This window comes from Grammomys surdaster, unplaced genomic scaffold (assembly GCF_004785775.1).
Source record: "Grammomys surdaster isolate TR1022 unplaced genomic scaffold, NIH_TR_1.0 126109, whole genome shotgun sequence".
In the NCBI taxonomy this organism is placed as follows: Eukaryota; Metazoa; Chordata; class Mammalia; order Rodentia; family Muridae; genus Grammomys; species Grammomys surdaster.
In genome coordinates, this window is record NW_021620917.1 from 2,542,808 (window position 1) to 2,570,576 (window position 27,769).

General features: G+C 49.5%; 1 protein-coding gene across 3 annotated transcripts in view; it reads left to right on the top strand.

The window, feature by feature from the left end:
• The window catches only part of Tnrc18 (trinucleotide repeat containing 18), a 91,787-nt gene that overhangs the window by 8,777 nt on the left and 55,241 nt on the right, over positions 1-27,769 (top strand). For all 3 annotated transcript variants that reach the window (XM_028755989.1, XM_028755990.1, XM_028755991.1), the window contains 2 exons: positions 19,675-19,800; positions 21,574-23,199. In XM_028755989.1, coding sequence (XP_028611822.1) covers positions 19,675-19,800; positions 21,574-23,199 — 1,752 coding nt within the window. The remainder of the gene's footprint in view (positions 1-19,674; positions 19,801-21,573; positions 23,200-27,769) is intronic.

Consider the following 27,769-nt stretch of genomic DNA (forward strand, 5'->3'; position numbering starts at 1 on the left):
GTGGCTCAGTGGTAGAGCCCCTGCCTAGAATCCCCCAGTGAGGGGCTAGGTCTCACCTACCCTTTCTAACAATTTTGCACATTTCTCAGCAGTTCTGAACCTGAACTCCTTTGATAAGATACTACTTTATCTGGAGGCTGGCTGTTCTAGGGCTGAGGGTTATTTATTTTTATGACTTTGTTTGTTTGTTTGTCTTTTCCTGGACTCTGTAGACTAAGATGACCTCAGACTCACAGGGATCTGCCTGCCTCTGCTTCCCGAGTGCAGGGATCGAAGGCGTTCGTGACCTATCACCATCTGGATTTTTCTTGTTCTTCTTTTCCTTTTCTTTTTGACACTTATTGTTCATGTGTGTGTGTGTGAGTGTATGTCCATGTGCATACGCATGTGCATATGCATGTTTATATGTGTCCCAGTGTATGTTCATGAGGACAGTTTGCGTAAATCAGCTCTCTCCTACCGTTTGGGCCCAGAGGACTGAGCTTAATTAAATCATCCTTCTGCTGTGACCTATCATACCTGCCTAGGCCTGAGACTGAAGTCTTGATTTTCTGCCTTTGATGAGTCTGTGAGTCTCAACTTTACCATCTACAAAGCGGACCAGTTAATACTGAAAGCCTCCTTGCCTTGTGACGTTTGATGAGGCAGGCTCAGGCCAGGTGTCTGACCCAGGCCCAGCCCTCTGCCGAAGTTACTGAAAAAGTGATTGCTGTAATTATGGAGGTCATTAGCAGGTGACTCACAGATCCCTCAGGGCCATCCGCACCTCTCCCAGGGCTTTGGAATTTCCTTCTAACTCTCTCTGGCTGGAGTGTAGTCCTTAGCCACCAGGGGTGGGGGGGCAACCCACACTTTTGTTTTTATCTTGGGACTGGTGGTGATCAACCCCAGGGCCTTGTAGCTACCCCTGAGCAGTACCCCAGGGCCTCATTGCTTTTTATCCCCCATCCTCCCCATAATAGCCAGACGAAAATCATTTCCATGTGATGTAGCTCACATTATAGCTCTGAATACCTCATTCTCTTTCTCTTTTTTAAAAGATTTATTTATTTTATGTCTGAGTACACTGTCGCTGTCTTCAGACACACCAGAAGAGGGCATTGGATCCCATTACGGATGGTAGTGAGCCACCATGTGGTTGCTGGGACTTGAACTCAGGACCTCTGGAAGAACAGACAGTGCTCTTAACCACTGAGCCATCTCTCCAGCCCCAAATACCTAATCCTTTGGCCTCTACATCCCAAGTGCCTGGATTACAAGTATGGCTGCAGGACCCATACACTCAGACTTAAAATGCTTTCATCTCAAGTTTCTGGCTTATTTGACTTTTTTAGGGTCTTCCTGTGTAGCCCAGCCTGGGCTGGAATTCAGTAGAGCTCGGGTTTGCCTCAAACTTGTAATTGTTAGGCTTCTGTGCTGCCACACCCAGTGGGGTAGGCCTTTTAGTTATAGCACTTGGGAGATAGAGGGATCTCTATTGAATTGGAGGCTAGCCTGGACTATATACTGAGAGAGTTCCACGTTAGCCAGGGCTAAATAATGAGTCCTTGTCTCAAAACAGCAACCAAAGCAGGTCCAAGCATATTGGCTCATAGCACGATGCCCTGGATTCGATTTAGTCACATTCACTGTCATGGTGGTGCTTATGTCTGTAATCCTAGCACTCGGGAGACGGGGGCTTGAGTAGTGCAAGGGCATCCTCCCTGGGGTATGTAGTGAGTTTGAGGGTAGCCTGTGGTACATAAGACTCTGTTTCAAAGAAACAAAAGAAGGCTATGTGTAGTGGCGCACGCCTTTAATCCCAGCACTCAGGAGGCAGAGGCAGGTAGATCTCTGAATTCTGGGCCAGCCTGGTCTATAGAGTGAGTTCCAGGACAGCCAAGGCTACATAGAGAAACCCTGTATTGGGGGAAAAAAAAACCAATAACATTTAAAAAGAAAAGAAAGAACATTAAGAAAAGAAAAAAATGTAGCATTAAAAAATAAAATGGCCGGGCTAGAGAGCCAGCTCAGCGTTAAGAGCACTAGCTGCTCTTGCAGAGGACCTGGGTTTGGTTTCCAGCACCCACACAAGAGCTCACACCATTCTGACTCCCAGTTCCGCGGCTGACTCTGTGTCTGGCCTTTCCAGACACTGTAAGCATGTGACACATGCATATAGAAGCAAAACACCTATGGTACACATATGTAACGTGAAATAAACTGGGGTATGATCATAGGATACCCTGGGAGGTGTTTTTGAGGATTAAATGTTGCAAATAAAGCATTTAGCACCGTGTCTGATGTGCAATAAGGACCTTGGGAATGTTTATTATTATGGTAATTGAAGTTTTTTTTAACCTCTTACCCAGTTTTATCCCCTTCTCTTGATATGTATGAAATATGCCGGGGTGGTGGTGGCGCACGTCTTTAATCCCAGCACTTGGGAGGCAGAGGCAGGCGGATTTCTGTGTTCGAGGCCAGCCTGGTCTACAGAGTGAGTTCCAGGACAGCCAGGGCTACACAGAGAAACCCTGTCTCGAAAAACAAAAAAACAACAAAAAAAGGATATATATGAAATACAAGAGTTTTTTGTTTTGTTTTTGTTTTTATTTTTTTAAGAATAGGGCTTCTCTGTGTAGCTCTGGCTGTCCTGGAACTTGCTCTGTAGACCAGGCTGGCCTCCTACTCACAGAGATTCCCTGTCTCTTCAGCCTTGGGATTAAAGGCATAGAGACATGCTCCCCTGCCCCCAATACAATTTTATTTAAGCCAGTCTTTTTTTTTTTTTTTTTTTTAAATTGTGCCTTTGTAAGTTTTGTGCCTAGAATCAATGGTGTAAAAAAAATCAACTTACGTTTTCTGGAGTTATCAGGTTTTATTTATTTATTTATTTATTTATTTATTATTTTGGTTCGTTTTGTGTTTTAGAATCTCTGCCTTCCATTCTGTGGATACTGTTTATATTCGGGAATATCCAGCACCCAGGTCACCTTTGGCTTTTCTTGAAGATCCTGTCCTGGATTATCCCATCTTCCTTCACCTGGTTGCCAGTTACTCTGTTCCTTGGCGCCGGTGCCGTCCTGTTTCCCGGTTCCGTCCGTGTTTCTGGGAAGCATGTTCAGCAGTAGTCTTCTGAGGAAAGCTGTGCAGAGGGCAGATCTGAGGCCAAGTGTGTCTGTCTGGAACACACCTTTGTTCTGGTCATGTTAGTGGTCAGTGATTTCCAGTGTTCCTCTGCCTTCTTCTGAAGGCCATGATGCTGTCTGTGCCTGTCCCTTGCCCCCGGTGGGGCTGGGGAACTAAACCAGTACAGCTTAGTATTACTACCTGCTCAGCTTATGAGTGATTGTGTACTTGTTTGTATGCATGGACAGTTTCATTCATGTACAGAATGAATTTTAGCAATTTTATCCTCCCAGTACCCTCTCTTCTGCTGGCTGCCTTTTGAGATTCATCTTCCTCTCAGTTTCATGGCTATTTTGTGAATGTCACATTCAATGTATTAGACTTTCTTTTTTTCTTTTTTCTTTTTTTTTTTTCTTTTTTGAGACAGGGTTTCTCTGTGTATCCCTGGCTGTCCTGGAACTCACTCTGTAGACCAGGCTGGCCTTGAACTCAGAGGTCCGAGTGCCGGGATTAAAGGCTGACTGACTAGCTTTGGTGGCCAGCCACTTCTTGGAGCATGAACAACTTAGCCAGTGGCCATATCACTGAAGAAAACAACACACCAGCCCTCCAGTAATGTCTACAGACCCTCAGAGTCTCACTCTGAAGTCCTGGAATTCACATGCAGACCAGGCTAGCTTTGAACTTACGGAGTGCTGGGGTTAAAGGCATGGGCTAATCACTTTGAATCTTGATAACCATATGCAAAGTGTCTGTCCTCTGTGCCCCCACCCCACCCGACTTGGCATTTGTTTGAGCATCACAATAGTGACAGACAAGGCTATGGGGACCCAGGGGACGGCTTAGCCTCTTCCTAGCTGTGTGGGTTGAACATTTTACCTAACTGACCCTCCGTTTTCTTTCTGCTAAAATGGCTGGTTAATAGTCGCCTTTCATGACTGTGTGAAGGGTAACACAGACGCACCTAGAGTGCTGCCTGGCTCAGAGAGAGCCGGGAGGTGCCATGAGGGATTTTCTCGCCATCCTGGCTGTCTGGAGATTCTGTGCAGGAGTGTCAGGGGTGGCCTTTTTTTTTTTGTTTGCTGTGCTGGGTGTCTGTCAATCTCAGGATTCAATCCTTCCAGCCTGAAATTGTTTTTGAGTTGCTATTTTTATTCATATTTGATCATTTCCTGTCCTACCATTCTTTCTTTGTATGAGTAGTGAGATATCTTGAGGCCCTTGCTCCAATAAATACTTTTTTTTTGTATTTTTTTTCTTTCTCTTTTACCCCCCCCCCCCCCGAGTTTTCCCCCTGAGACGGGATCTTGATAGCTGGAACTTATGATGGTAGACCAGGCTAACCTCAGACTCACAGAGATCCACCTGAGTCTTCTGCCTCCTGAGTGCTGGGATCAAAGGCCTACACCACCAGGTCCTGCTTTACTGTTTGTTTTATTTTTACTTATTTATTTATTTTTTGCTCTCTCTCTCTCTCTCTCTCTCTCTCTGTGTGTGTGTGTGTGTGTGTGTGTGTGTATTTCAGAGGACAACTTTTGGGAGTAGTCCCAACTAGGTTGTCATGTTTAGCTGCAATCACCCTAACCACTGAGCCATCTCACCAGCACGCACCTACTTAGCTACAATCTTCCTAGATGTCTTCAATAGAATTTTATAACCCTTTAACCATTTACTATCGCTTTTTAAGTTGGCTGTCATTCATATATAGAGTACATGTAAAGAGTGTGTGTGTGTGTGTGTGTGTAATGTAGCCCAGGCTGGCCTTAACTCAGTATGTAGGTGAGGGTGACTTTGAACTTTTAATCTTCCCATCTCTATCTAGAGAGCACTGGGATTGTGGGTGTACACCACCATGGCTAGTGCTGGGGATGGAACTTGGTCTGAATGTTGGGGTGCTAGCACCCCAACTGAGCCGTGCCTTCAGCTCTGCTGTTGTTATTATTACTGTCAGTACACCAGCCTGATCTTTTATGGCTGTGTTCGTTCTCCTCATGACCTGGACGGTCGTGACTGTATCCTCTGGCTCACCGGTCCTTTCTTATCTTCTGCATTTTAAGAAAGAAAGGAATGCTAACCAATCCAGTGCTTGGGAAGTAGAAGCAGGAAGATCAGGAAAGAATCCAAGGCTAACCTCAGGTCTGGAATAAGTTTGAGGATAGCCTGAACTATGTGAGGATGTGTCTGTGAAGAGCCACTGGTACGTAAGCATGTGGACCCAAGTTTGGGTCCCCCCTCCCCTCCCGAAAAGCAGGGCAGCACTGTGTCTGTCTCCAGTAGTTGGAGTGCTTTGGGGCGTGGAGACAGGAGGATTGCTGGGGCTTGCTGGCCTCCAGCTTAGCTTCAGGTTAAGGGAGGGTTGGGCTTTGAGAGCTGTTATCTCTGTATAAAGGTATTTCCCTCCCTGATATATATATATATATTTTTGAGACAGCTGTTGTTATGTGGCTGACCTCAAGGTCAAAACCCCCTCCCCCTCAGCCTTCTCTCACCAAGTGTCTGGACAGCAGGGCCAGCCGTATCTGGTGCCTGGTTTTGATACTTTTCTTTTTGGCCTTGTGTGAGAGGACCGTAGCTGCTTACTGGCTGCTTAACGGGCTCTCGGGTTTCCGCCTGGTTTTGCCCTCCACCTAAACCCAGCCCAGACAAGTCCCATTCTTTTAAGTTAGTTCACTAATTTAAACTGACTATTGTTACTGTTTGAGATATGGTCTATGGTCTCTCTGTGGCCTAGGCGGAGGCCTTTGCTTAATGTTTAGCCTCTGTAGGTGAGGCTGACCTTGGTCTTCCTCCATCTGGAACCTTACCTCAACCTGGGGGGCAGAGCCGGGATTAGGGAAGTGGGCCTTCCACCCCCCAGGAATTCCAGCCTTTTATAGCTTCATCTCTGTCAGCACAGGGCTGTGGGAGACGATACATTCTTCCCCGGTGAAAACAGCTCCCCAGGTATAGCAGACAGTTTGCTTGGCTTGCAAGCTGCCTTATCCCACCACAGCACTGGAGACAAAACAACCTCCCATCCAAATCAGCTGTGCCCTGAGCACCTCCCTGCCCCCTGGGTTTTAGAGATAGCAGGGCCTCTAAATTGGAGAGACCAGAAATATTCTAATTTGATTGTCCCATCTGTTTGGTTTGACACAGGATCTCTCTCAGTGCATATTGGCATCCAATTCCTTAGACCCTCTTGTCTCAGCTGTCCAGGTTAGGGGCAGAGCCACCACACCTGGCTAGGGTTCTGGTTTTTTGTGTGTGTGTGTGGTTGTGTGTGTGTAGGGGGTTTGTGTGTGTGTGTGTGTGCGTGGGTTTTTTTTTTTTTTTTTTTGCTTTGTTTTGGTGCTAGGGATGGAACTCAGGGCTCCATGTATGCTGTTAAATCTGCCATGGATCCATAGCCCAGCTCAGTTAGTATGAGTATTTGTGTGTGTTCATGCATACATATGCATGTGTATGTGTGCATATGTATGTATGTGTGTGTGAAAGGGGGCAAGCAAGAAATTCATGTGTTTTGAGAGAATGTGTGTGAGTTTGTATGTGTGTGTGACAGTTTGTATGTGTATGGTATGTGTGTGTAAGGGTGGGCAAGCAAGAAATTCATGCGTTTGAGAGAGTATGTGTGTATGCATACACATATATGTGTGTAAGAGTTTGCATGTGTGTGTCTGTATGTGTCTATATGTGCATGTGTGTGAGAGTTTGTATGTGTGTGGTGTGTGTGTGTGTAAGAGTGGGCTAGCAAGAAATTTGTGCGTTTGGGTGAGAGAGAGAGTGTGTGTATGTGTGTGTGTGTGTGTGTGAGCATGTGCACACTGGAGCGCACATGGTGCACACACATAAGGTCAGAGGACAACTTGAGGTATGGGCATTTGCTTCTCTGCTTCCATCACGTGGGTTCCAGGGATCAGACTTAGATTGTCAGGCTCGGCAGCAGGCTCCTTTATGTACTGAGCCATCTTGTCAACTCAGAAGGAATTTTTTGTTAATAACTTATTTGTTTTTATTCTGTGTGCATTGGTGATTTGCCTGCACATCTGTCTGTGTGAGGGTGTCAGGTCTTAAGGTTACAGACCATTGGGAGCTGCCTTTTAAGTGCTGGGAATTGAACCAAGTCTTAACTGCTGCCATCTTTCCGGCCCCAATAGAAGAAATTCTTAACTCTAAAGTTGTACTCTGGCTTTAGGTGTCAAGGGTCAGCTCCTATCTCATTTCTGGTTGGTTTACGCCTCATTCTGAATATTTTCCTTTGTCCAAGTAGTCCCTGGAAGTCCCTCCATCACTAACTCCTCCACTCCCAAGGCTGGAGTGGTCCTTAGGGGATAAATTCTTTCCAGAAGGAAGTCCCCCTTTGATTGCCTGCTGGCCGTTACCAATCTGGAGCCCTGAGGGCCCAGGCTGAGCGGGTTTATTTGCACATCACTGGCTAAGCTGATCTTTACCTGTCTCTGGGAGCTTTAATTTAAATCTTAAGGATCTACTTTTGGGGGTAAGGCGTCTGCTGGGGACAAGACAAAGCCCCTGGTGCCTGGTTCTGTTAAGTTGTTGGGCTTGTATTTGGTCAGGAGGTGTCCTGCTGACCACTTGTTCTAGGAACGGTGGGGGTCTCTTGTAAAAGGTGCTCTGGGGATCAGAGCATCCTAGGTAGACGGAGAGACGAGAGATGAGAGGGATGGGTGGGGTTTACGGTTGTTGGATTGAGCTGGAGGGGCGGGTGGGGAGGGGGAGGCTAGGCTGGGATGGGCTCTATCTTCCTGAGACTAGCCTTTAGGCCTTCCTCCTGGGTGTGGGGTTGGTTTTTAAGGCTGACTTTTGCCTCAGCTTCCTCCCTTCACCTACCTCAGCTGCCTTCCAGGGGAGGAGGCAGCCATAGGTCCTCAACCGCTGAACACAGAGAGTACTGAGGTTCCACACCAGCTGCCCAGCTGCTCGGTCTGTCACCTGGTGAGTGTCAGAAGGCCAGGGATGGAGAGCTACAGGGGCCTTGCCTTCTTAGGCCCTCAATTATGGGAATGGGAAGGCGCAGAGAGGTTGGGTTGTCTAAGGTTACACAGCTAGTCACTGAAACATCCAGAAGCCAGCCTTTAGCTGTTTGCTGGAAAGCTGGGGTGTGGGAGCAGGGGATAATATGAGGGGCTTTTTTTTTTAGGTTTTTCTGAGACAGGGTTTCTCTGTGTAGCCCTGGCTGTCCTGGAACTCACTCTGTAGACCAGGCTGGCCTCAAACTTAGAAATCCGCCTGCCTCTGCCTCCCGAGTGCTGGGATTAAAGGCGTGCGCCACCACTGCCCGGCACCTTTTTTTTTTTTAAATTACTAGAGTCACTTTTAAAAAAAAAGACTATTTATTTGCATGTGTGGATGTCAGTTTGAAGGAAGCTGTTCTCTCCCTCTACCATGTGGGTCCCTGGGACTGAACAGGTCATCTTGACAGCAAGCCCTTTGCCCACTGAGCCATCTCACCAGCTGACTTTTGTTTACTTAAGAATTTGTATTGTGTGTCTGCTGTCCCGCGCGTGCGTGTGTATGTGTGCGTGTGAGTGTGTGTGTAAGCGAGGGAGAGAGCGAGGAAGGAAGGGCAAGAGCGTAAGCTACACTTGGAGGACAGCTTTTGGGAATCAATTCTCGATGTTGGATCTTGACGGCTTGAACTCTGGTTTTCATACTTGCTCGGCAAAGTGCTTTTACCCACTGAACTGTCTCACACCCCGGACTCAACTTGTATTAATTTACTTGGCCTGCTTTTCGTGACAGAGTTCATGGGAATTAGTCAAAGAATAAAATATCCCGGGATTCTGTTCAGAGTAATCTTTGGTCACATGTACTCCATGTGTGCCCCCCCTTGTCCCTCCTTTGAGCTCCTTCCTGTACCCGTTGTCCCCTCATAGGATGCCCTACAGTGGAGACCTCCACAGCTCTGGTTTTATTCTGCTACAGGGGCTAAGTAGCCCAGGCTGACTTTGAACTTGTGATCCTCCTGCTTCAGCTTCCCAGGCACCGGGGTAACAGGCTTGTGTTTACTCTTCTTTCCTTCTCTCCTTCCTTCCCTGTTTTATTTATTTATTTTTTAAGTTTATCTTTATTTTGTGTGGATTGCTGTTTTGCCTGCCTGTATTTCTATGTGAGTGTGTCATATCTTAGAGTCACAGAAGGTTGTGAACTGTTTTGTGAGTGCTGGGATTTGAACCCTGATCCTCTGGAAGAGCAGTCAACACCTTCAACTGCCGAGCCATCTCTCCAGCCCTATTTTCATTTCTAACTGCATAGTTCAGTGCATTCATTCTGTACAGCCAGTCTTTGCCCCTTGGCTTCTTCCTCTCTCCCCTCCCCCAGTCCCCGGCACCTCCCCTTCAGCTTCTTTCTTTGTATTAATAGTTCTAGATTCCCTATCAACATGTTCATCAGGAAGTATTTGCCCTTTTGTTTGTTATCACACTTTCCTTTTTCCTGGTAGAATAATATTCCACTGCATAGACATACCACAGTTTGTTTACTCACAGTTACCTACTGAATAATTCTTGGGCTATTTTTGTGTGTGGGCTATTTGTGAACACAGTTCCCATGCTCCAGGCATGCAGATAACTTCAAATTCCTCCCAAGGGTTAGCATTACAGGATTGAGTCTTCAGCCTGCCTTAAATTTTTTTTCCTCCCTCTAACTCAGCTCTGGTTGGCCTTGAATTGACTATTCAGTCAAAGATAACACTGTAAACTGATCCTGCCCCACTTTCCAAGTGCTGGAATCCTAGGCACACATGGTGCCTAGCATTGCTTCTTTTTCGAAGTGGGGAGTGGGACATTGCTTTTTGAGATGGGGAGTTGCATGCAGTCTGAGCTGCTTCCTTATTTATTTATTTATTTATTTATTTATTTATTTATTTATTTATTATATGTAAGTACACTGTAGCTGTCTTCAGATACCCATATGAGGGCATCAGATCTCATTGTAGATGGTTGTGAGCCACCATGTGGTTGCTGGGATTTGAACTCATGACCTCTAGAAGAGCAGTCAGTGCTTTTAACCACTGAGCCATCTCACCAGCCCCCTGAGCTGCTTTCTAATGTCTGGGATTACAGGTGAGCATCCCCACGCAGGGTTTGAGCAGTGTGAGTTTAGCAGTCCAAACCTGTGTCTTAATCTCTGGAAAGGAATAGAGCCACTGTGGTTGGCTTCCCTGTCACAGGCCTTGGGGAGCAGCATGGTACAGGGCAGGTAAACAGGGAAGTGAGGCAGGTGGACAGGCTTGTTACTCCATAGGCTGGGATGTTTGGGAATAGGGTGGGGAGAGATGAGCCTCTTCCTGTGTGTGGATGTGTCATTGTATGATCCTCTCCGGTGTCTAATGGAAGTTGGATTCCCAGCTGCAGTGCAAAGGCCCTTAGGTGCTGAGTCCCAGGTGTAGCCTTGGGAAGCCAGTCATCTTCCCAGTGGACGGCTTCTAAGATCTTCCATGCCTGAGACTCTGAGACAGCAGGTAGCACCAATCTGAGTATAGCCTGTGGATTTTCTTTCTTTCCTTTCTGTTGTTTTTTTTTTTTTTTTTTTGTTGTTGTTGTTTTTTTTTTTTTTTTTTGAGACAGGGCTTCTCTGTGTAGCCCTGGCTGTCCTAGAACTCAGACCTGGCCCGGCAGTGGTGGTGCACGCCTTTAATCCCAGCACTTGGGAGGCAGAGGCAGGCGGATTTCTGAGTTCGAGGCCAGCCTGGTCTACAGAGTGGGTTCCAGGACAGCTGGGGCTACACAGAGAAACCCTGTCTCGAAAAACCAAAACAAACAAACAAACAAACAAAAACAAAAACTGAGACCCGATTGCCTCTGCCTCCCAAGTGCTAGATTAAAGGTGCAGATTTTCTTACATATTCGTACCTCTGATTAACTTGTACAAGCAGACCCAGTAAGAGCCGAGCAACGGTGATTAACTCTGCACAATGGGGTGATCAGGGTTGGGAATGGGGCTCCTTTTGATAGGTGTTTGCCGAGCACCCGGTAGCAGTCAGGCCTGGTGGCATATAACCGTAATCCCAGCTTTCAGGAGGTGGAGGCAGGAGGATCTGGAGTTCAAGATAATCTTCTGCTACATAGGGAGTTTAGGTGTCAGCCTGGGATCCATGAGACCCTGTGTCAAAAATAAAATAGGGGCTAGAGAGACTGCTTAGCAGGCAGGAGCATCTTCTGCTTTTTGCAGTGGACCGAGTTTGGTTCCCAGCAGCCATGTTGGGTAGCTCAGAACCACCTGTAGCTCTGAGGTACCTTTAATCCCACGCACAAACCCACATAGCTAAAAAAAAAGTAAATATTTTAAAAGACAGTTATAACAGGCGCACTTTGAGAAATGATTTTCCTTTTATTGTGTGTGGACATCTGTGTGTGTGTGCATGCCATCGTGTACGAGTGTAGGTCAGAGGACAACCTGGAGAAGTTCTCTCCCTCCACTGTCTGGGTGCCGGGGGTTGAACTCAGGTTGTCAGCTTGTCGACAAGCTCCTTTACTTGTGAGCCATCTTGCTGGCCCACAAGAAGCACACTTTAATACAAGTAGTGTGACTGGTTTCTCAAAATACCTATTATGTCTGTCTGTCTGCCTGTCCGTCTGTCTATTTCAGATGGACTTTATATTCCCAGCTGACTCCATGTTGTATTCACCCTTTTCCTTTTGGGATGGTCTCAGGGAGCCTGGGCTGGCCCAGAGTTTGTTAAACTCTATATAGTCATTTTGATGACCTTGAACTTCTGACCCTTTGCCTCTGCTTTCGAAGGGCTTGGACTCTAGGGCTGGACTGTACGTACTCACCCTTCTTTTGTGAATGATAGGAGACAGAGTATTTGGCAAGGTGAAGTTTCCGGAACAATGTAGCATTGAGCCCAAACATCGCTGGGTGCGGGTGACGAGTGAGCTGAGGGCAGCATATGCGACTGACACACGTTGGGAAGAGATGGTTCACTTAACTAGCAGGACAGATCAGAAGTGTACAAGGTTCCATCAGGCCGTTCAGAATGGCATGAGGTTTAAAACTCAACCGGTTGTTTATTTCTGGCGTTTATACCTAGCACTTGTTGAAATCACAAGTATGGTCAGCTGTAGGTTTCCTCCTGATTTTATCTGTAGCACAAGCAGGATACCACTAGCTCCTACAGTGTCATCCTTGTCTCCAAGAGGATTGCACCCCAAATCGCCACAGATTGTGTCCCTTGCCATCTATTGAGATATCAGACAGGATAAGGAAGTCTGGATTTCCCCACCAGTCCATGATGACCCGGGCAAGCCACAGCGTCCCTGCTTTCTCCTTCGTAACTGGATGTAATGTGACTAACTCCTTCCGTGATAGGCACGGGGTTACAGGAGCCGCTGAGGTATGCACTTGGCACACAGCCTGGTGTGTAGGAAAACGACTCGGGAAAGTTGGAAGTTTTATGAATGTCATTAAATCTTTGCACAAGAAGCAGAGACACCCAACGGAGTGATCCTGACTGTGAGCAGGTGGCCCCTTGCTAACCCCCAACTTCTGAAGACTTGTTTCATACTTGAAATGCTGGGAGTGGAACCTAGGGCTTCATGCATAATGTTCAGATGTTCTACAAAGCCCACCTACTTCTGTTTTTTTTTTTTTATTTTTAAGTGGTGTGTGGTACAGGTGTGCCTGTGTTTGTGGAGGCCGGAGAACAACTTTGGGGGACATTCATCAGGAAACTGTTTATTTTCTTTGAGGCAGGGTCTCTCAGTGATCTGGAATAGGCTAGACTGACTGAGCCCTAGGGGTCTGTCTGTCTCTACTTCCTTACCCTTGGGATGACCTGGTCATGTCCTCACGTCTGACTTTTTTTTTTTTTTCTTCTTGAGATAGGGTTTCTCTGTGTAGTCCTGGCTGTTGAGGAACTCACTCTGTAGACCAGGCTGGCCTTGATCTCAGAGATCTGCCTCCCCCTACCTCCCAAGTGCTGGGATTAAAGGCATTTGTTCATGTCTTTAATTTCTTAATATGCAAAATGAGTAACAAAGTTCCTGGGCCCCAGGGCTTCAGGATAGTGAGCCAGGATCTGGAAAAGGCCCTGAGACTTGTGGGCAAAAGACATCTGAGGTTTGGAAGCTTCGAAGCTTGGAGTTTTAATGCCGCTTTGGATGAATGTTCTGATCTTGGAAGCTAAACAAGTTCTGGCCTGCTCGTGCTTGAATGGGCTCTGGCTTCTTTTCTTTTTGGAGGGTGAGGTGGGGTGGGGTGGAAACGACATTCACAATCATCGGGACCTGACTGATATTCAGCACTCTTGTGAAAAAACACAAGAGGCGTTCATGCGTCACCCGTCCTGGGGTGGCTGAGACAGGAGGATGCCTCCCTCTGGCTCGCTAGCCAGCCATTCTAACCAAACCAGAGCTGGAGCATGGTGAAGGAAGACATCTGAGGTCAACTTCAGAACTCTGTGCACATGAGCACAAACACACACACACGTAATATACAATTATATAATATGCAATCGTAATATACAGCTCTGTGATGCTTAGTGTGTTAATGACCTCACTTCTCTGAGGAAGGGTAAATAGTGTGTGGGTAGGGCAAGCAGACCCCTCAAACCCTGGCCCCGGAGGCATCACTTAGCCAGTCATTTGTGACAACAGCTGGCATTACATGGCACCCTGTGGGCAGACAGAGCTCAGATCACTTTACAAACAGAAGCGTCTTGAATCTTTCCATACATCATCCTGGAGGGAGAAGATGATAAATGTGTGGTGTATTTCACATAGCCCAGGGAGATTTACAGTTGGCCAGAATGACAGCCATGAGGTAGGAGTGGTGGTATACGCCTGTGACCTTGTCACTTAGGAAGGCTAAGGCAGGAGGACCGTCTGACACGGGAAGCCAACCTGGGCTACATTGTGAGGTCTAGGGTAGCCTGGGTTACGTAGTGAGACTTTGCCAAGAGGTAAAGAGGGTCTCACTAGCACCCACCTTAACAGGTGGGTTTGGTCAGGCTGTTTCTGGGGTGGAGACCAGAGGGTCACTGGGATTTGACATTAGTTTAGATCCAGGCCCAGTAGACACGCTGTCTGAAGAGAATAAGGTGGAGGCAGCCATCTCACATCCTCCTGACTTCTGGATATACACATGTATACATACACATAAGACACGTATGAATGAACACATAAGCATGTGACTCACGCACACAGAATGAGCCTGGGAGCTAGGATGCTGCCTTCACTCTGTCTAGAAATCTCACTGTGTCCCCAGCTCTTCCCCACAGAGACTGACGGTTCACGTCCGCTCCTTCAGTTGCTAGCCAGGAAAAGACCATCAGCCTAGAACATGGCTGAATTAAATCTAAATTAATTGAGATTTAATAGAATAGAACGTACAGTTCTTCAGTTTCCATGGTTGCAGTTCTGATCCTTAGGAGTGACACACGGTCAGTGGCTACCATGTCCCACAGCTTGGAGCGTCTGCTGCTCTCTTGTCTTCTCCTTGGTATGTTGGTCATTTACCCAGTCCTGTACCTGACAGACTATGCTTGGCTTTGTTGAGGATGTCAGGCAGGGTGATGGGGCTGGTGGTCTGTGTGTGACTGTTCTGTAGTTGCTATTTAAGGTACTGTGAATGGAACCCAGGGCCTTGATCATGCTAGGTCTGCCACTGAGCCACACCCCCAGGCCCTCACTAGGGGACTCTAGGCAGGATTTTTACTGCTGAGTTGTCCTACCTAGCCCTGTTTACCTTTTATGGAGACCTCTAAGTTGCCCTGACAGGTGTTGACTCACTCAAGTCCAGAGCAGTTTTGAACTTTCCATTCTTTTGCCTCAGCCTCCTGAGTAGTTCTAATGACCGTCCTGTGCTACCACTCCTTGTTTTGTGCCTGCCTTAGGATCAGTGAGCAGCATTGGCTTGCCTGGTCACCGGGACCCCCTAGCTGTCACCACTCCCAGCCTGGGAGGAGGAGTTGAGGCCCCTTAGAGCCCTGGTGGTGACAGGAACCGTTGGTGGCATCCGGGCCATAACGCTTCTCTGGATTGGGGTGCTGCCTGCTGGGTTTCACAAGCCCAGGCAGGGGCAGGCCTGGGCTCTGTGCTTCCGCACAGCCTAGGCAGGAAGAACTGGTGGCTGATGTAAGCCTTTGCGCAAACCCCTGGCTATTGGCTTCCGGAGCCTTCTACCGGCCGTCTGCCACATCAAGAAGGAAGCCTAGGGTTTGGTAGGGCTCAGAGGCCCTACCTTCCCAGGCTTGGGCTACATGGATGTGCTGACCGGCTACAAGGGCCCTTGGGCCACAGGAGTTGGCGCTGGATTTTGGTGAGGGACTGGGCTTTAGTGATGGTGACTGAACATGGGCTCTGGTGACAGGCATGTGATCAGAGGGTGTGTGCGGTCTCTGGCTTCTGCTCTCAGTCAGTGTTCCCGTGTGTACCCCCAAGAGCCTGGGGCCATATTTTGGGAGCCTATTCCCCTAGGAAGGTGGGCGGTCAGTGGACACTTTGTATAGGGCTTACATGGGAGGGCTCTCAGGAACCCAGAAACCAGACCGCGAATGCATGTGGGTGGAGTCTGTGAGATTAGACCGGAGGGCCCCTGCCATCTGAGCCACACATCCTGTCTGCGTTGTCTGCACAGTGCCCACCTCTCAGGGACTAGAGAAGGCCCTTGAGGATGTATACAGAGCTCTCTGGAGACCAGCCAGGAAAGACCTGGTGGATGCTCGGTTAGAACGCTAGACCCAGCCATGTGTTCAGGGCTCCACACCCCCTCCTGCAGGTTGTCCTGGGGAGAGTTTGAATCACCCACGGAACATCTGGCCTATTTACTATTATTGTTCCTAAAACTGTCGTATCTGTTATATAATTCTTTTTAAATGTATGCCTCCTCCCTACCTTGTTTTTGTTTTGTAATTTTTTTTCTTTTTTTTTGGTGCTGTATACTAGGCAGGCACCCTGCACCCCTAGATTGAGTTTGGGTGTTTGTTTGTTTGTTTGTTTGTTTTAATACAGGGTCTCATCCTATAGCCCAGATTATCTGGAACTTGCTATGCACCTTATGCACCTTAGGCTGTCCTTGAATTGCAGCAGTCCTTCTGCCTCAGTTTCCCTGAGTGCTAGGATAACAGATACAAGGTATCATGATAGGTTCCACCTTTTTTAAACTTTTTTTTTTTTGAGATAGGCTCACCTCATAGTCCAGGCTAGCTTAGAACTTGCAGCCCTTTGGCCTCAGCTTCCGAAGGGTGGAATTATGCGTGTCAGCATTCCTGACTTCTGCTGTTTTCCTTTTCCTTTGTGATTTGTTCCACCTGTCAGGCTTGTCAGGCTGGGCTCTGAGATGTCCTGCTGGGTGTGCAGGCTTTTCCTTCCTGGACCTCAGTTTCCCCATCAGTTACATGGGCATATGCAGCCACTAGACACTCAGAGGCCCTTGTACATCTTGGGTAACCATGAGGCCCTTGGGGATATTGGTCTCTGGACGATGTCCTGTGCTGAGCTCAGAATATGAGCCCTTTCTCTGGGACCGTTGCCTCTCTTACTCTGTGGCCTGGGTAGTTCTTGGGGACCCCCTTCCATTCCTGACTCAGGCTTCCTTCCATCTGCAGCCAGGGTAGTAAAACCATTCTCTGGGGTGCTGGCCCTAGGGGGTGGGTGGAGGGAGTCTGGTCTTCTTTCTTGGTCACTATGGTGATTGGGCCCATAGGGTGTGTCTGTGGCTGGCCGAGGGACACCTCTTGACCTCTGGGGTAGTGAAGGCTTTCCACAGTGGAAGGCCTTGGGATGGTGGTCCAAGTGGCATAGCCTGGTTTACTGGCTGCCTGACGGGGACCCCCCCTCCATTTTCTCTGCAGGCGAGGCCTTTTTGGGCAGCTTGGTGTCCAGCGGGATGGGGCCCTCGGCCTCGTCTCAGGGGAGCCCGGTATCCTTGCCCTCTGACCTCTCCTTCCGCTCCCCCACCCCCAGCAACCTGCCCATGGTGCAGCTGTGGGCTGCCCATGCCCATGAAGGTAAGGAGTGGGCCAGATGGGAGGGGCTGAGGGCTGCTGGGCTGCTGTCTCCACAGTGATAGCAGTTTTATGTCCCCAGCACCATTCTCAACACCTCTCTCACCATGGCCTCCGTGTGTCCCCTCTAGCATTTTAGCGCTTATTTTGTTACCACAGGGCCTTTGCACTACCCGTTCATGCCTCTGCCTGCAGCCTCTCACCCCAGCCCACTGGCTCCTCCTCCTCTGCTGCTCAGTACTGTTCCCACTGATACGAGGTGGAAGACAAAAGCTTTACCTGTGTGGGTGTTCCCAGGTCATATGGCATGCGCCTTGAGAGCAGAGACTGGTATATATTCAGTGGAACACCTTCCTGCACACTTATTGCCACACACACACACACACACACACACACACATATATACTTGTGTGGGGAGCCTTGGCTCTAGATACTCTTGGCTTGACTTTTTTTTTTTTTTTTTGGCAATACTGAGGATTGGATGAACTTAAGACCTCCCTCCTCCACCTCTGTCTCTGGTGGATTTGGGGGTGTTGGTTTGTTGAGGTTAGGGTCCCCTTACATCTTGTGGACCCTTCGGGCTCACCTAGATAGAACCCAGGACATGGTAGCTCTGGGAGGCCCCTATTGCCTGCTTTTGACTGTCTGGGCCATTCCCTACTTTCTGGGGTTGGAGGCGGGATGAATGCCCACCAGCACTGGGTTATGGGCTGCTGTATTTTGCCCAGCTGTAGCTGGAGGTGTCACTGTCAGGCATAACAGTGGTATTTTCTGTACAGAGAAAGTCACTAAAGCCATTTTTCTCAGGCTTCAAAGGACGGCACCTGAATCCAGGAATAAGTATAAATGCTATGTGGCCTCTGCCGTGGGCTGGTGTTCCTGAGTTCCTCCCTGAGCTGAGCCGGGTGGGTGTTGAACAGGGGGCCCTAGGAGGGCAGGCTATCTCTCCTGTGTACATCGGTTCATTCCTCAGTTCTTCCCAAGATGCTGATAGCCACAGCAAACACACACCACTGACATGACCTGGTCCTGGGGCTGTGTTCTTAGGTCTCTTCCATCCTCTGCAGCTTCTGGGGCTGGGGCTGGGGCTGGGGCTGGGGCTGGGGCACCGGCACCCATCTTACGCATGACATGCCTGCAGAGGACCCGCTGCCTACAGCTGAGCATTGCTTTGCTGTTTAACTGTGACACTGTAGACTGGGCACCTGTTTTATTCTGTGACTTGCGTAGTGGGTGGGTTCTTTTGTCTTTTTTTTTTTTTCGAGATAGTCTTGCTAAGTAGTGTTGGTGTTGACCAGAATGGCCTTGAATTTGCAGCAATCCTTCTGCCTCTGCTTTTCAAGAATTAGAATTACATGTGTGAAGCCACCTCTCTGGACAACCTCTGTTTGTTTGTTTGTTTGTTTGTTTGTAGATGAAGAGTCTCACTGTCTAGCCCAGGCTGGCCTTAAACTCATAGTGATTCACCTGCCTCTGCCTCTGAAATGCTTGGATGGAAGGCATGTACCACTAGACTTTAGTTTTTATTTTGTAGCAGGTTCTCACTAAGTTGCCAAGGTTAGCCTTGAACTGTCTGCCCTCAGTCTCTCGGGTAGTCAGGATTACTGGTCTGTACCACCAGAGTGCAGCCTGTGTAGTATCTTTCAGGGGTCATGAAGACTCAAATTTAGGAGTTTGTGTCAGGTAAGAATCTGGAGTGCCACCCGTAGCTCTGGTGGTCTGTGTGTATCAGGTGATGGTGGAGAAAAGGACAGCAGTTCTCAGGGCCAGGGACAAGCCTCGTATCCCTGACCCCAGACAGACCTCAGATGAGGGCCAGGGACATTGTGTCCCTTGTTGCTGTCCAGTAGAACCCCAGTCCCTGGCTGTGCCTGGCCCCTAGTGCCCTGTTCTCATTTTCTGCTTGCCCCTGGGTGTCCGTGTTCCTTTGTCACCTGTGGCCACACCCCTTTTGAGGTCACACCACTCTCTCCCTTTGGACCTCGCTGTAAGACCCATTTTAGGGAACTCCTTGCAAGACTGGGCAGCTAGAGATGCTGACTTCAGTGTTCAGAGAAGGCAAGCAATCAGTTCTGAGGTACACAGCAGAGAGGAGGCCCATGAAATCTGTTCACCCAGAGTCCACAGTGTACGGAGGTTTCGTCTAAGCTGTAGGGTCCCATGACTTCAGTTTAAGGCCGGGTTTAGCTGCACTTTGATCTTATAGACAGTGATCTACTCTGAGTCTTTTGTTGTTGTTGGTTTTGTTTTGCTTTGCTTTTAATCTGTAAAATGAGAGGACAGGAGTGTCTGGTCTTCTCAGGATTGCTTTTGAGGTTTAAATGAGAATGGCTTTCCAGTCTCCTCTTGGTTAGGTCCATTCTGACTTTGATCCTGGAGTGGAGCGTTTGAACTTGTATCCAAGCCCATGTGGGTTTCCTGGGCCTCGTGGGAGGCTTGAAATGGCAGGGGTTTTGGGGGTGGGGGGGACAGTTGTTACCATGAGAACTGGTGTTAACCATTCAGCTTCTTGTACCAGGAGACTGACAGGCCACTGTGGCTTTTTCCAAGGAGAAGCAAATGTTAGGGGGACGTTTGTGGGTAAACATGAGTAGCTAGACCTCTCTGTCTTTTCTCCTTAGGCTTCTCGCACCTGCCCAGTGGGCTGTACCCATCCTACCTCCACCTAAACCACCTGGAGTCCCCCAGCAGCGGGAACCCCCTCCTCAGCCAGCTGGGTCAGCCCAGCATCTTCGATACCCAGAAAGGTAAGGGAGCAAGAAGTGGTGGGACCATTGTTAGGCAGGGTGGGGGTGGCAGAGCCGTTTCCTGGGGGTGTTTCTCTGGGGGTTCTCTTTGGGGTTCTAGGTATCTTGTATGCTATATTTACCTCTTTATTGGAGGGTCCCCAGGATGGAGCCCAAGGCCTTGCAGGTGCTAGGAAAGGGCTCTACCACTGAGCTGTGCCCTCCAGCCCCTGCACCAAGGTTTCCATTTATTTCTTTTATCGAGACAGGGTTTCTCTTTGTAAGCCAGGCTGTCCTGGAACTCACTATGTGGACCAGGGTGGCCTTGAACTGACAGAGATTCACCTGTCTTAGACTTCCAAGTGTTAGAATTAAAGATGTGCACTGTCATTCCTGACCCTCCATCAATATTTTCTTTTTTTTCCTTTCTTTTTTTTTTTTTTGCTTTTTGTTTTTCGAGTTAGGGTTTCTCTGTGTAGCCCTGGCTGTCCTAGAACTCACTCTGTTGACCAGGCTGGCCTCAAACTCAGAAATCCGCCTGCCTCTGCCTCCCAAGTGCTGGGATTAAAGGTGTGCGCCACCACCGCCCGGCCAATTATTAGTTTTAAAAAGAGTTAAGAAAATATTGATAGCCGGGCAGTGGTGGTACACGCCTTTAATCCCAGCACTTGGGAGGCAGAGGCAGGCGGATTTCTGAGTTCGAGGCCAGCCTGGTCTACAGAGTGAGTTCCAGGACAGCCAGAACTACACAGAGAAACCCTGGCTCAAAAAACCAAAAAATCAAATCAAAACAAAACAAAAAAACAAAAACAAAAACAAACCAAAAAAAACCTAATAATTGAATCATCTTCTTTCCTTCCTTCCTTCCAGCTTTGTGTATGTGTAGATCAGAGGACAGCTTTTGGAGTTCTCTCTCCACCACATAGGCTGGAGATCTAACTCAGGTCTTCAGGCTTGACAGCAGGCATTGTTACTGAGGTGTCATAGGTCTCTCCTTCTTCCTTCCTCTCCCTTCTCCTCCTTTAGTTCTTTCTCCCCATGCTTTCCCTCCCCCCCACCCCCAATCTGTGTTTCTCTCTTGCCTCATGTAATCTACAGTGGCCTAGACCTTGGCTCATATAGCTAAGGACGGCCTTAAACTTAACGTCCACCTGCTTTTACCTCCTGCATGCTAGGCCTCAAAACACCTTTTTGAGACTGTCTTAGGGTTTTCCTGCTGCAAACAGACACCATGACCAAGGCAAGTCTTATAAAGGACAACATTTAATTGGGGGCGGCTTACAGGTTTAGAGGTTCAGTCCATTATCAAGAAGGTGGGAACATGGCAGCATCCAGACAGGCATGGTGCAGGAGGAGCTGAGAGTTCTACATCTTCATCTGAAGGCTGCTAGTGGAAGACTGATTTCCAAGCAGCTAGGATGAAGGTCTTATAGCCCACGCGCACAGTGACACACCTACGCCAACAGGGCCATACCCTGGGCAGAGCATATACAAACCATCACAGAGACCCAGCCCCAAAGGCCCCTCACCTGTCTGTGAATTTCCCCACAGCCTTTTAATCAGCTCTGGATAGCTCTGAAAACGACTTTGGCCTTTCTTCCTTTATCAATGAGGAGACAGGGCTGTGAGGATAGGATGGTTAAAGCCTACTCACTTTCCAGCCATGCCTGGCTTCTCTCCTAAGGACCAGGGCCTGCACGTTCTCTCTCTGGGGTACAATGCACCCTTGGGTGAAGGGAGGGCGTTTCAGGGTTAGGGTAATGGTCCTGGCTCACTATGTCCCTTTCTCCCTAGATGGCTTCTACCTGCCCGCACCGGGGACCCTGCATGCCCACACGCCCTCATCCAGAACAACCAGTGGCCACTCCTCAGGCGGTCCAGCCAAAAGCTCGTCCCGGGAAGGTACAGGGAAGGATCGCTCAGGCCGTGGTGGAGACCCTCCTCCGTTGTTTGGCAAGAAAGACCCTCGGGCACGCGAGGAGGTGTCCGGGCCCCGAGGTGTGGTGGACTTGACCCAGGAGGCCCGATCGGAGGGCCGCCAGGACCGGGGATCCTCACGCCTGGCTGAGCGCCTATCTCCGTTTTTGGCAGAGGCCAAAGCCAAGGGTGTACTGCAGCCGTCGGCCTTGAGCTTGTGCAATGGTGTGGTGGATGCGGGACTGGTGGCCGAGCTGGGCCGAGGAGGTGCCAAGGAGGTAACCAGGCAGGAGGAGAATGCTCGGCTGCTGCGGCGAGCTGAGGCCCTGCTGCCCGCCGCAAGGCCCTGTGGGTCCCCACTACCACCGCCACCACCGCTGCCCCCCAAGGGTCCCCCTGCACCCCCTTCCTCGACACCAGCCGGTGTCTACACCGTGTTCCGTGAACCAGGCCGTGAGCACCGCGTGGTGGCACCCACCTTTGTGCCTTCTGTGGAGGCCTTTGATGAGCGTGTGGGACCCATCCAGATAGCATCCCAGGCTCGTGATGTCCGGGCCAGGGAGCGTGAGCCAGGCCGCCCTGGGGTCCTGCAAGGTCCACCTGGATCTCCACGACTGGAGCGACCAGAGGTTCTGCGGGAGAAAAGTTCGGTCATCCGCTCCCTCAAGCGTCCGCCTCCATCGGATGGACCTCCAGCAGCCCGCTCCTCCCGCTCCTCCCCGGATGCCCGAGCCTACCTGCCCCCTAAGGAACTACTCAAGCCCGAGGCTGATCCGAGGCCTTGCGAGCGCGCACCCCGAGGCCCGAGCACTTCTGCCGCCCAGCAGGCTGCTAAGCTCTTCGCCCTGGAACCCTCCCGACCACCGGGGCCGGAACACAAGTGGAAACCCTTTGAGCTGGGCAACTTCGCCACCACTCAGATGGCTGTCCTGGCAGCCCAGCACCACCATGCCAGCAGAGCCGAAGAGGAAGCAGCTGTTGCCACAGCATCCAAAAAGGCCTACCTGGACCCCGGGGGCGCAATGCCCCGTGCCTCGGCCACCTGCGGCAGGCCCGGTGCTGACCTCCACTCCGCAGCTCACGGACCCGGAGAGGCCTCCGCTATGCAGAGCCTCATCAAATACAGTGGTAGCTTTGCTCGGGAGGCGGTGGCAGTGCGCCCCGGTGGCTGCGGGAAGAAGAGCCCCTTTGGAGGCCTGGGCACCATGAAACCTGAACCTACACCCACGTCTTCGGCTCCCCCTAGAGCCCAGGCCCGACTCACACACCCCGGGGTCCCTACAGCTGGAGGGGGCCGGCAGCTGAAACGGGACCCGGAGAGACCTGAGAGTGCCAAGGCCTTTGGGCGAGAGGGCTCTGGTGCCCAGGGGGAAGCCGAAGTAAGACACCCGCCCGTTGGCATTGCCGTGGCTGTGGCCCGGCAGAAGGACAGCGGGAGCAGTAGCCGGCTGGGGCCTGGGCTGGTAGACCAGGAACGCTCTTTGTCACTGAACAATGTCAAAGGTAGGTGCTGCGTCCTGATACTGTTTTGGTGGTGGTGATGGTGGTGGTTTTAAAAATATAGGTTCTCATACACAAGACAGACAACTGCTCTGCTGTCCCACCCTTCCTTTGATTTTTTATTTATTTTATTCTTATATAGACTGTATATAGCTCACTTTGTAGCCAACAATGGTCTTGAACTTTTAATTCCTTTTCTCCATTTCCTGAGTGCTGGGTGCTGTGGTAAGAGTAAGTGCCCCACGACACCGGTCCCAGGACATGCATGCTGTGCAGGCAGGCATTCTAGCAAGTGTCCCACACCCCAGCCCCCCCCCCCCTTTCTCTTTGAGTTGCTATGTAGTCTAGATGGGTTTTGAACTTGCAGTCTTTCTCCTTAATAGTTGGGAATGAAACCAGGAACGGGTCCCACTCTTCTTAAACGTTAATACTTGGGTGTGGGTGTGGGGACAGGTGCTGTGTGCTAGTGTGGGTGGGGGGGTGTCAGAGGACCACCTTGGGTGTTTGTTCCGCGTGTTTGAGACAGGCTGTCTTATTATACTTCCATTGTGTGTGTGTTTGTGTGTGTGTGTCTGTGTCTGTGTATATGAGTGTGTATCTGTGTATGAGTGTGTGTCTGTGTGTCTGTGTGTGTATATGAGTGTGTATATGTGTATGAGTGTGTATATGTGTATGAGTGTGTCTGTCTGTGTATGCGTATATGTGTGTGTGTGTCTGTGTGTATTTGTGTATGTGTGTATGAGTGTGTGTCTGTGTGTGTGTCTCTCTCTCTCTCGCTCGCTCTCTGTCTCTGTCTCTGTCTGTCTCTGTCTCCATTAACGTACCACAGTGAACATGAGGAAGTCAGAAAACAAGTTGTAAGAAATGGCTCCTCTTCCACCATGTGGATTTTAGGGATGGAATCCAGGTCTTCAGGTTTGGCAGCAGGTGCCTTTACCCACCGAGTCACCTGAGTGGCCGGAGACAGTCTCTCTTGTTGGGGCTGCAGACACGAGCCTCTCTGGCCCAGGGTCTTTCATAGCCTCTCCACCTCATAGCTGGCCCTCCTTGGTTCTTTTGTTTGTTTGTTTGTTTGTTTGTTTTATTTTTTATTTTTTTGAGATAAAGTTCTCTGTGTAGCCCTGGCTGCCCTGGAACTCTCTCTATAGACCAGGCTAGCCTTGAAGTCACAGAAATCTGCCTGCCTCTGTCTCCCGAGTACTGGAATTAACAGCGTGTACCATACTGCCTGGCCCAATCCCTAATTCTTGGTTCTCCCTGCCTCTGGCTTCCTATTTTGTTTTGTTTTTTTAAAAGATGGGCTGTCACAGTGTGGTCCCGGCTAGCTTGGAACCTACTATGTAGACCAGGCTTGGCTTTGAACTCCCAGAAATTCACTTACCTCTGCCTCTGGAGTGCTGGGATTCCTGGCTGGTTTCTTAGTCTTTTCTCCCAAGCCTCCCTCCTCACACCCCGCCTTCTCAGCCGCTTGCCTGCTCCCCACTTGCCCATGGAGACTGCTATTGAAACTTTGATTGCCTCTCCCATTATCCACATAGACGCGTAGAGTGCAGGAGAGGAGAATGAAGAAAAAGACCATTATGTTTCCCCAGCACCCCAAACACTTTGCCGGCTCTCCCTGAATTCATTTTCCTGTGCAATTTGTGTCTACCTGCAGAGTGGCTAGCGCAGCTCAGCCTTGGTCGTACGCGGCGCTCCCGAGGCGCAGTGTGGGTTGTTTCTCCCGAGATGTCAGAGTCTCTACAAGTACCATTTTTTTTCTTTTTCTTTCTTTTTTTTTTTTTTTTATGGCCTTTAATATTCCGTGGAGAGCACACACCAGCAGGTACTGTAGTTAGGTCTCTGTTCCCCGGTGGGGCATTTTTAAGTTTTTGCCTGCTCTCTTTTGTGTGGAGAACGCTGTGTGGAATATATTCGCACGTAAGCACCTCTGTGCTGTTTGGAGTCGCTTTGTTCTGTCCTAGGGATTCCTAGGAATAGACCAACCTTAAACCTTCCATTCCGAGTCTTCCAGTGGAGAGAGAGCCAGGTGTTGACTCATTCAGTGCCTCTGGGGTCCAGTCAGTGTGGGGCCTGGAGCATAGTAGGTGCTGGGGTAGCCAGGTGAATGAATGAATGAATGAATGAATGCTTGTGAATGATAGAGACGGCTTCCTGACAGGCTTTGGTGAATCTTTTTTAACTGGAAAAAGAAAACCAACAACAAAAAAACCAAACAAACCCCCAAACCAAAACTGTCTGTGTATGTGTGACACAGGAGCCCACAGAGCTGAGAAAGGGAGCTCTCTTCCCTTTTACCTGCTGAACCGGTACAGCAGTTCCCTGGTTGCTGCTGCTGCTTTTGTAAAATGATTGTGTGTTATCAGTTTGTATGTGCGCACATGGGCGTGCATGTGCGCATGAGTGTATGAGCAGTGGACATGTGCTTGCCCTGTGCGGATAGGGAGGCCAGAGAGCGACTTCCTAAAGTTGAGTCTTTTCCTTCTGCTGGGTTCAGGGGATTAAATTCAGGCCATCAGGCTTGTGTGACAAGCAATTTTATCCACTGGATTATCTCAGCTTTTTTTTCCCCCCTTCCATTTTCCTGTCTATCTGTCTTGTTTGTGTGTGTGCCCGTGTGTGTGTGTGTGTGTGTGTGTTTGTGTGTGTGTGTGTGTGTGTGTGTGTGAGAGAGAGAGAGAGAGAGAGAGAAAGAGAGAAAGAGAGAGAGAGAGAGCGCTCCTGTGAGTATGTGAGCATTTGGGTGTCATGTGCATGTTTTAAGGTCAGAGGACAATCTTGGGTATCAGTCCTTGCCATCTATCTACCTTGTTTAAGGCGGGGCTTCTCGTTTGTTACTGTGCACCAGGCTGCCTGGTTCGTGGCTTTTGGGGGACTCCCCAGTGTATTTCATTGTAAGAGCTATGACATGGGACCCTTGCACTTGCACGGCAAGCACTGAATCTGTTGAGCCATCTCTCTGGCCTTTTTTTTTTTTTTCTTCTATTTTAAGACAAGGTCTTGTTATGGCCAAGGCTGAGCCCAAACTAGCCTCACCCTTGTGACCCTCCTGCCTCAGCCCCCCAAAGCTCCGGCATTGCAGGTCTCAGCTACCACACTGGGCTTGTTTCTTTTAATCCATAATGAGGTTGAGTCTTTCCCCAGAACTTGGTAAGTTGGCCTTGAGTCCTCATGTATTTTGGAGACCTGTCTTCAACATATTTATTGAGCCCTGTACTGTGTCCACTAAGGGCAGAGCCTGCTGCTGTGCCGAGGGCCTTGTGGGTCCAGGCATTGAAACTGCTCGGGTGTACCCTGGTGATGTCATGGCAGGCTGAGCGAAGGCTGGGAAAAGGTCATGTCCAGCTGGTCCTTGCTTGTGCAACATCTCAAGGCAGGTATTGTGTCATGTCACTAGCCTCCTGGACCACAGTTCAGGGCCACCTACAAAGAAAGGACGCTCCCTCACTGCAGTTTCCAGACTAGACACCCATAGAAGCACCAGGACCTTGTACACACATGTCTCCCGCCATCTCCGGGGTTCCTCCCCTCCCCAGCCTGCCTCCTGCTGCCTTCTGGGTTCCATGATCTTTGCAAGCTGCCACTTCTGTGGCCTCTCCTGGAATCATTGAAGTCCTATTTCCCGGACAACCTAGCAAGGCCAGGTGTTTTGTCTCACTCTGACCCATTTGTAAAGTCAGAGCAGGCTTCCGGACACACCCTGCCCCGGGGATAGAGTACTGTGCCTGGGTCTACCTCCTAGCACTGTTATTTCTGGAGATGGAGGATTCATTATGTAGTCTTGAGACCCTCCTGTCACTGCCGAAATTAAAGGCCTATGCTACCACACCCCCGTTTATATCGGCTTCTCTCTTTATCACCCAATGCTCCAGCTGGCCTATGACTGTTTTCCTGGTAGAACACTCCCCATCCCTGTGTTGACTGTGCCTGGATGTCCCCGTGACTCTACAGCGCCTGAGACTTTGGACTTTGAATCAGGATGTGCTCCTTGTCTGCCCTGCCTTTGAATTCACCCAGCCTGGAGGTCTAAGTGACTGGTGCTTCGTAGATGTTTGCTGACTGACTAAACGATCCTCTTGCTTTGGGCAAGGGATACCTAGCCAAGGAAGCCAGACTTCTGACGATGAGGGTTAGCGGCAGCACCTGATAATTCTGGGATGGAATGATAGGATCATCTAATCCAAATAGAGTTCTATGAGTGGTAGGGTATTCCTCTTGTGTGTAGGGTGGTTCATGATTTAGTGTCCAAAATACCTGTGCCTACAAGGATCATAAGTACGTGTGCAAAGAGGAGAGGATGTGGTTGAAGTTTGGGTTGAAGAAGTTGTTTGTTGTTATCTGATGCCTTTTTCCCTGTTGGGATTGAAAACCATTGTCTCCTGTATGCTACCTACTGGCTGTAATTTTGCCAGTATCCAGCCCCTCACTGGGGGATTCTAGGAAGGGGCTCTACCACTGAGCCACACCCCAGCCCCTCACTGGGGGATTCTAGGCAGTGGCTCTACCACTGAGCCACACCCCAGCCCCTCACTGGGGGATTCTAGGCAGGGGCTCTACCACTGAGCCACACCCC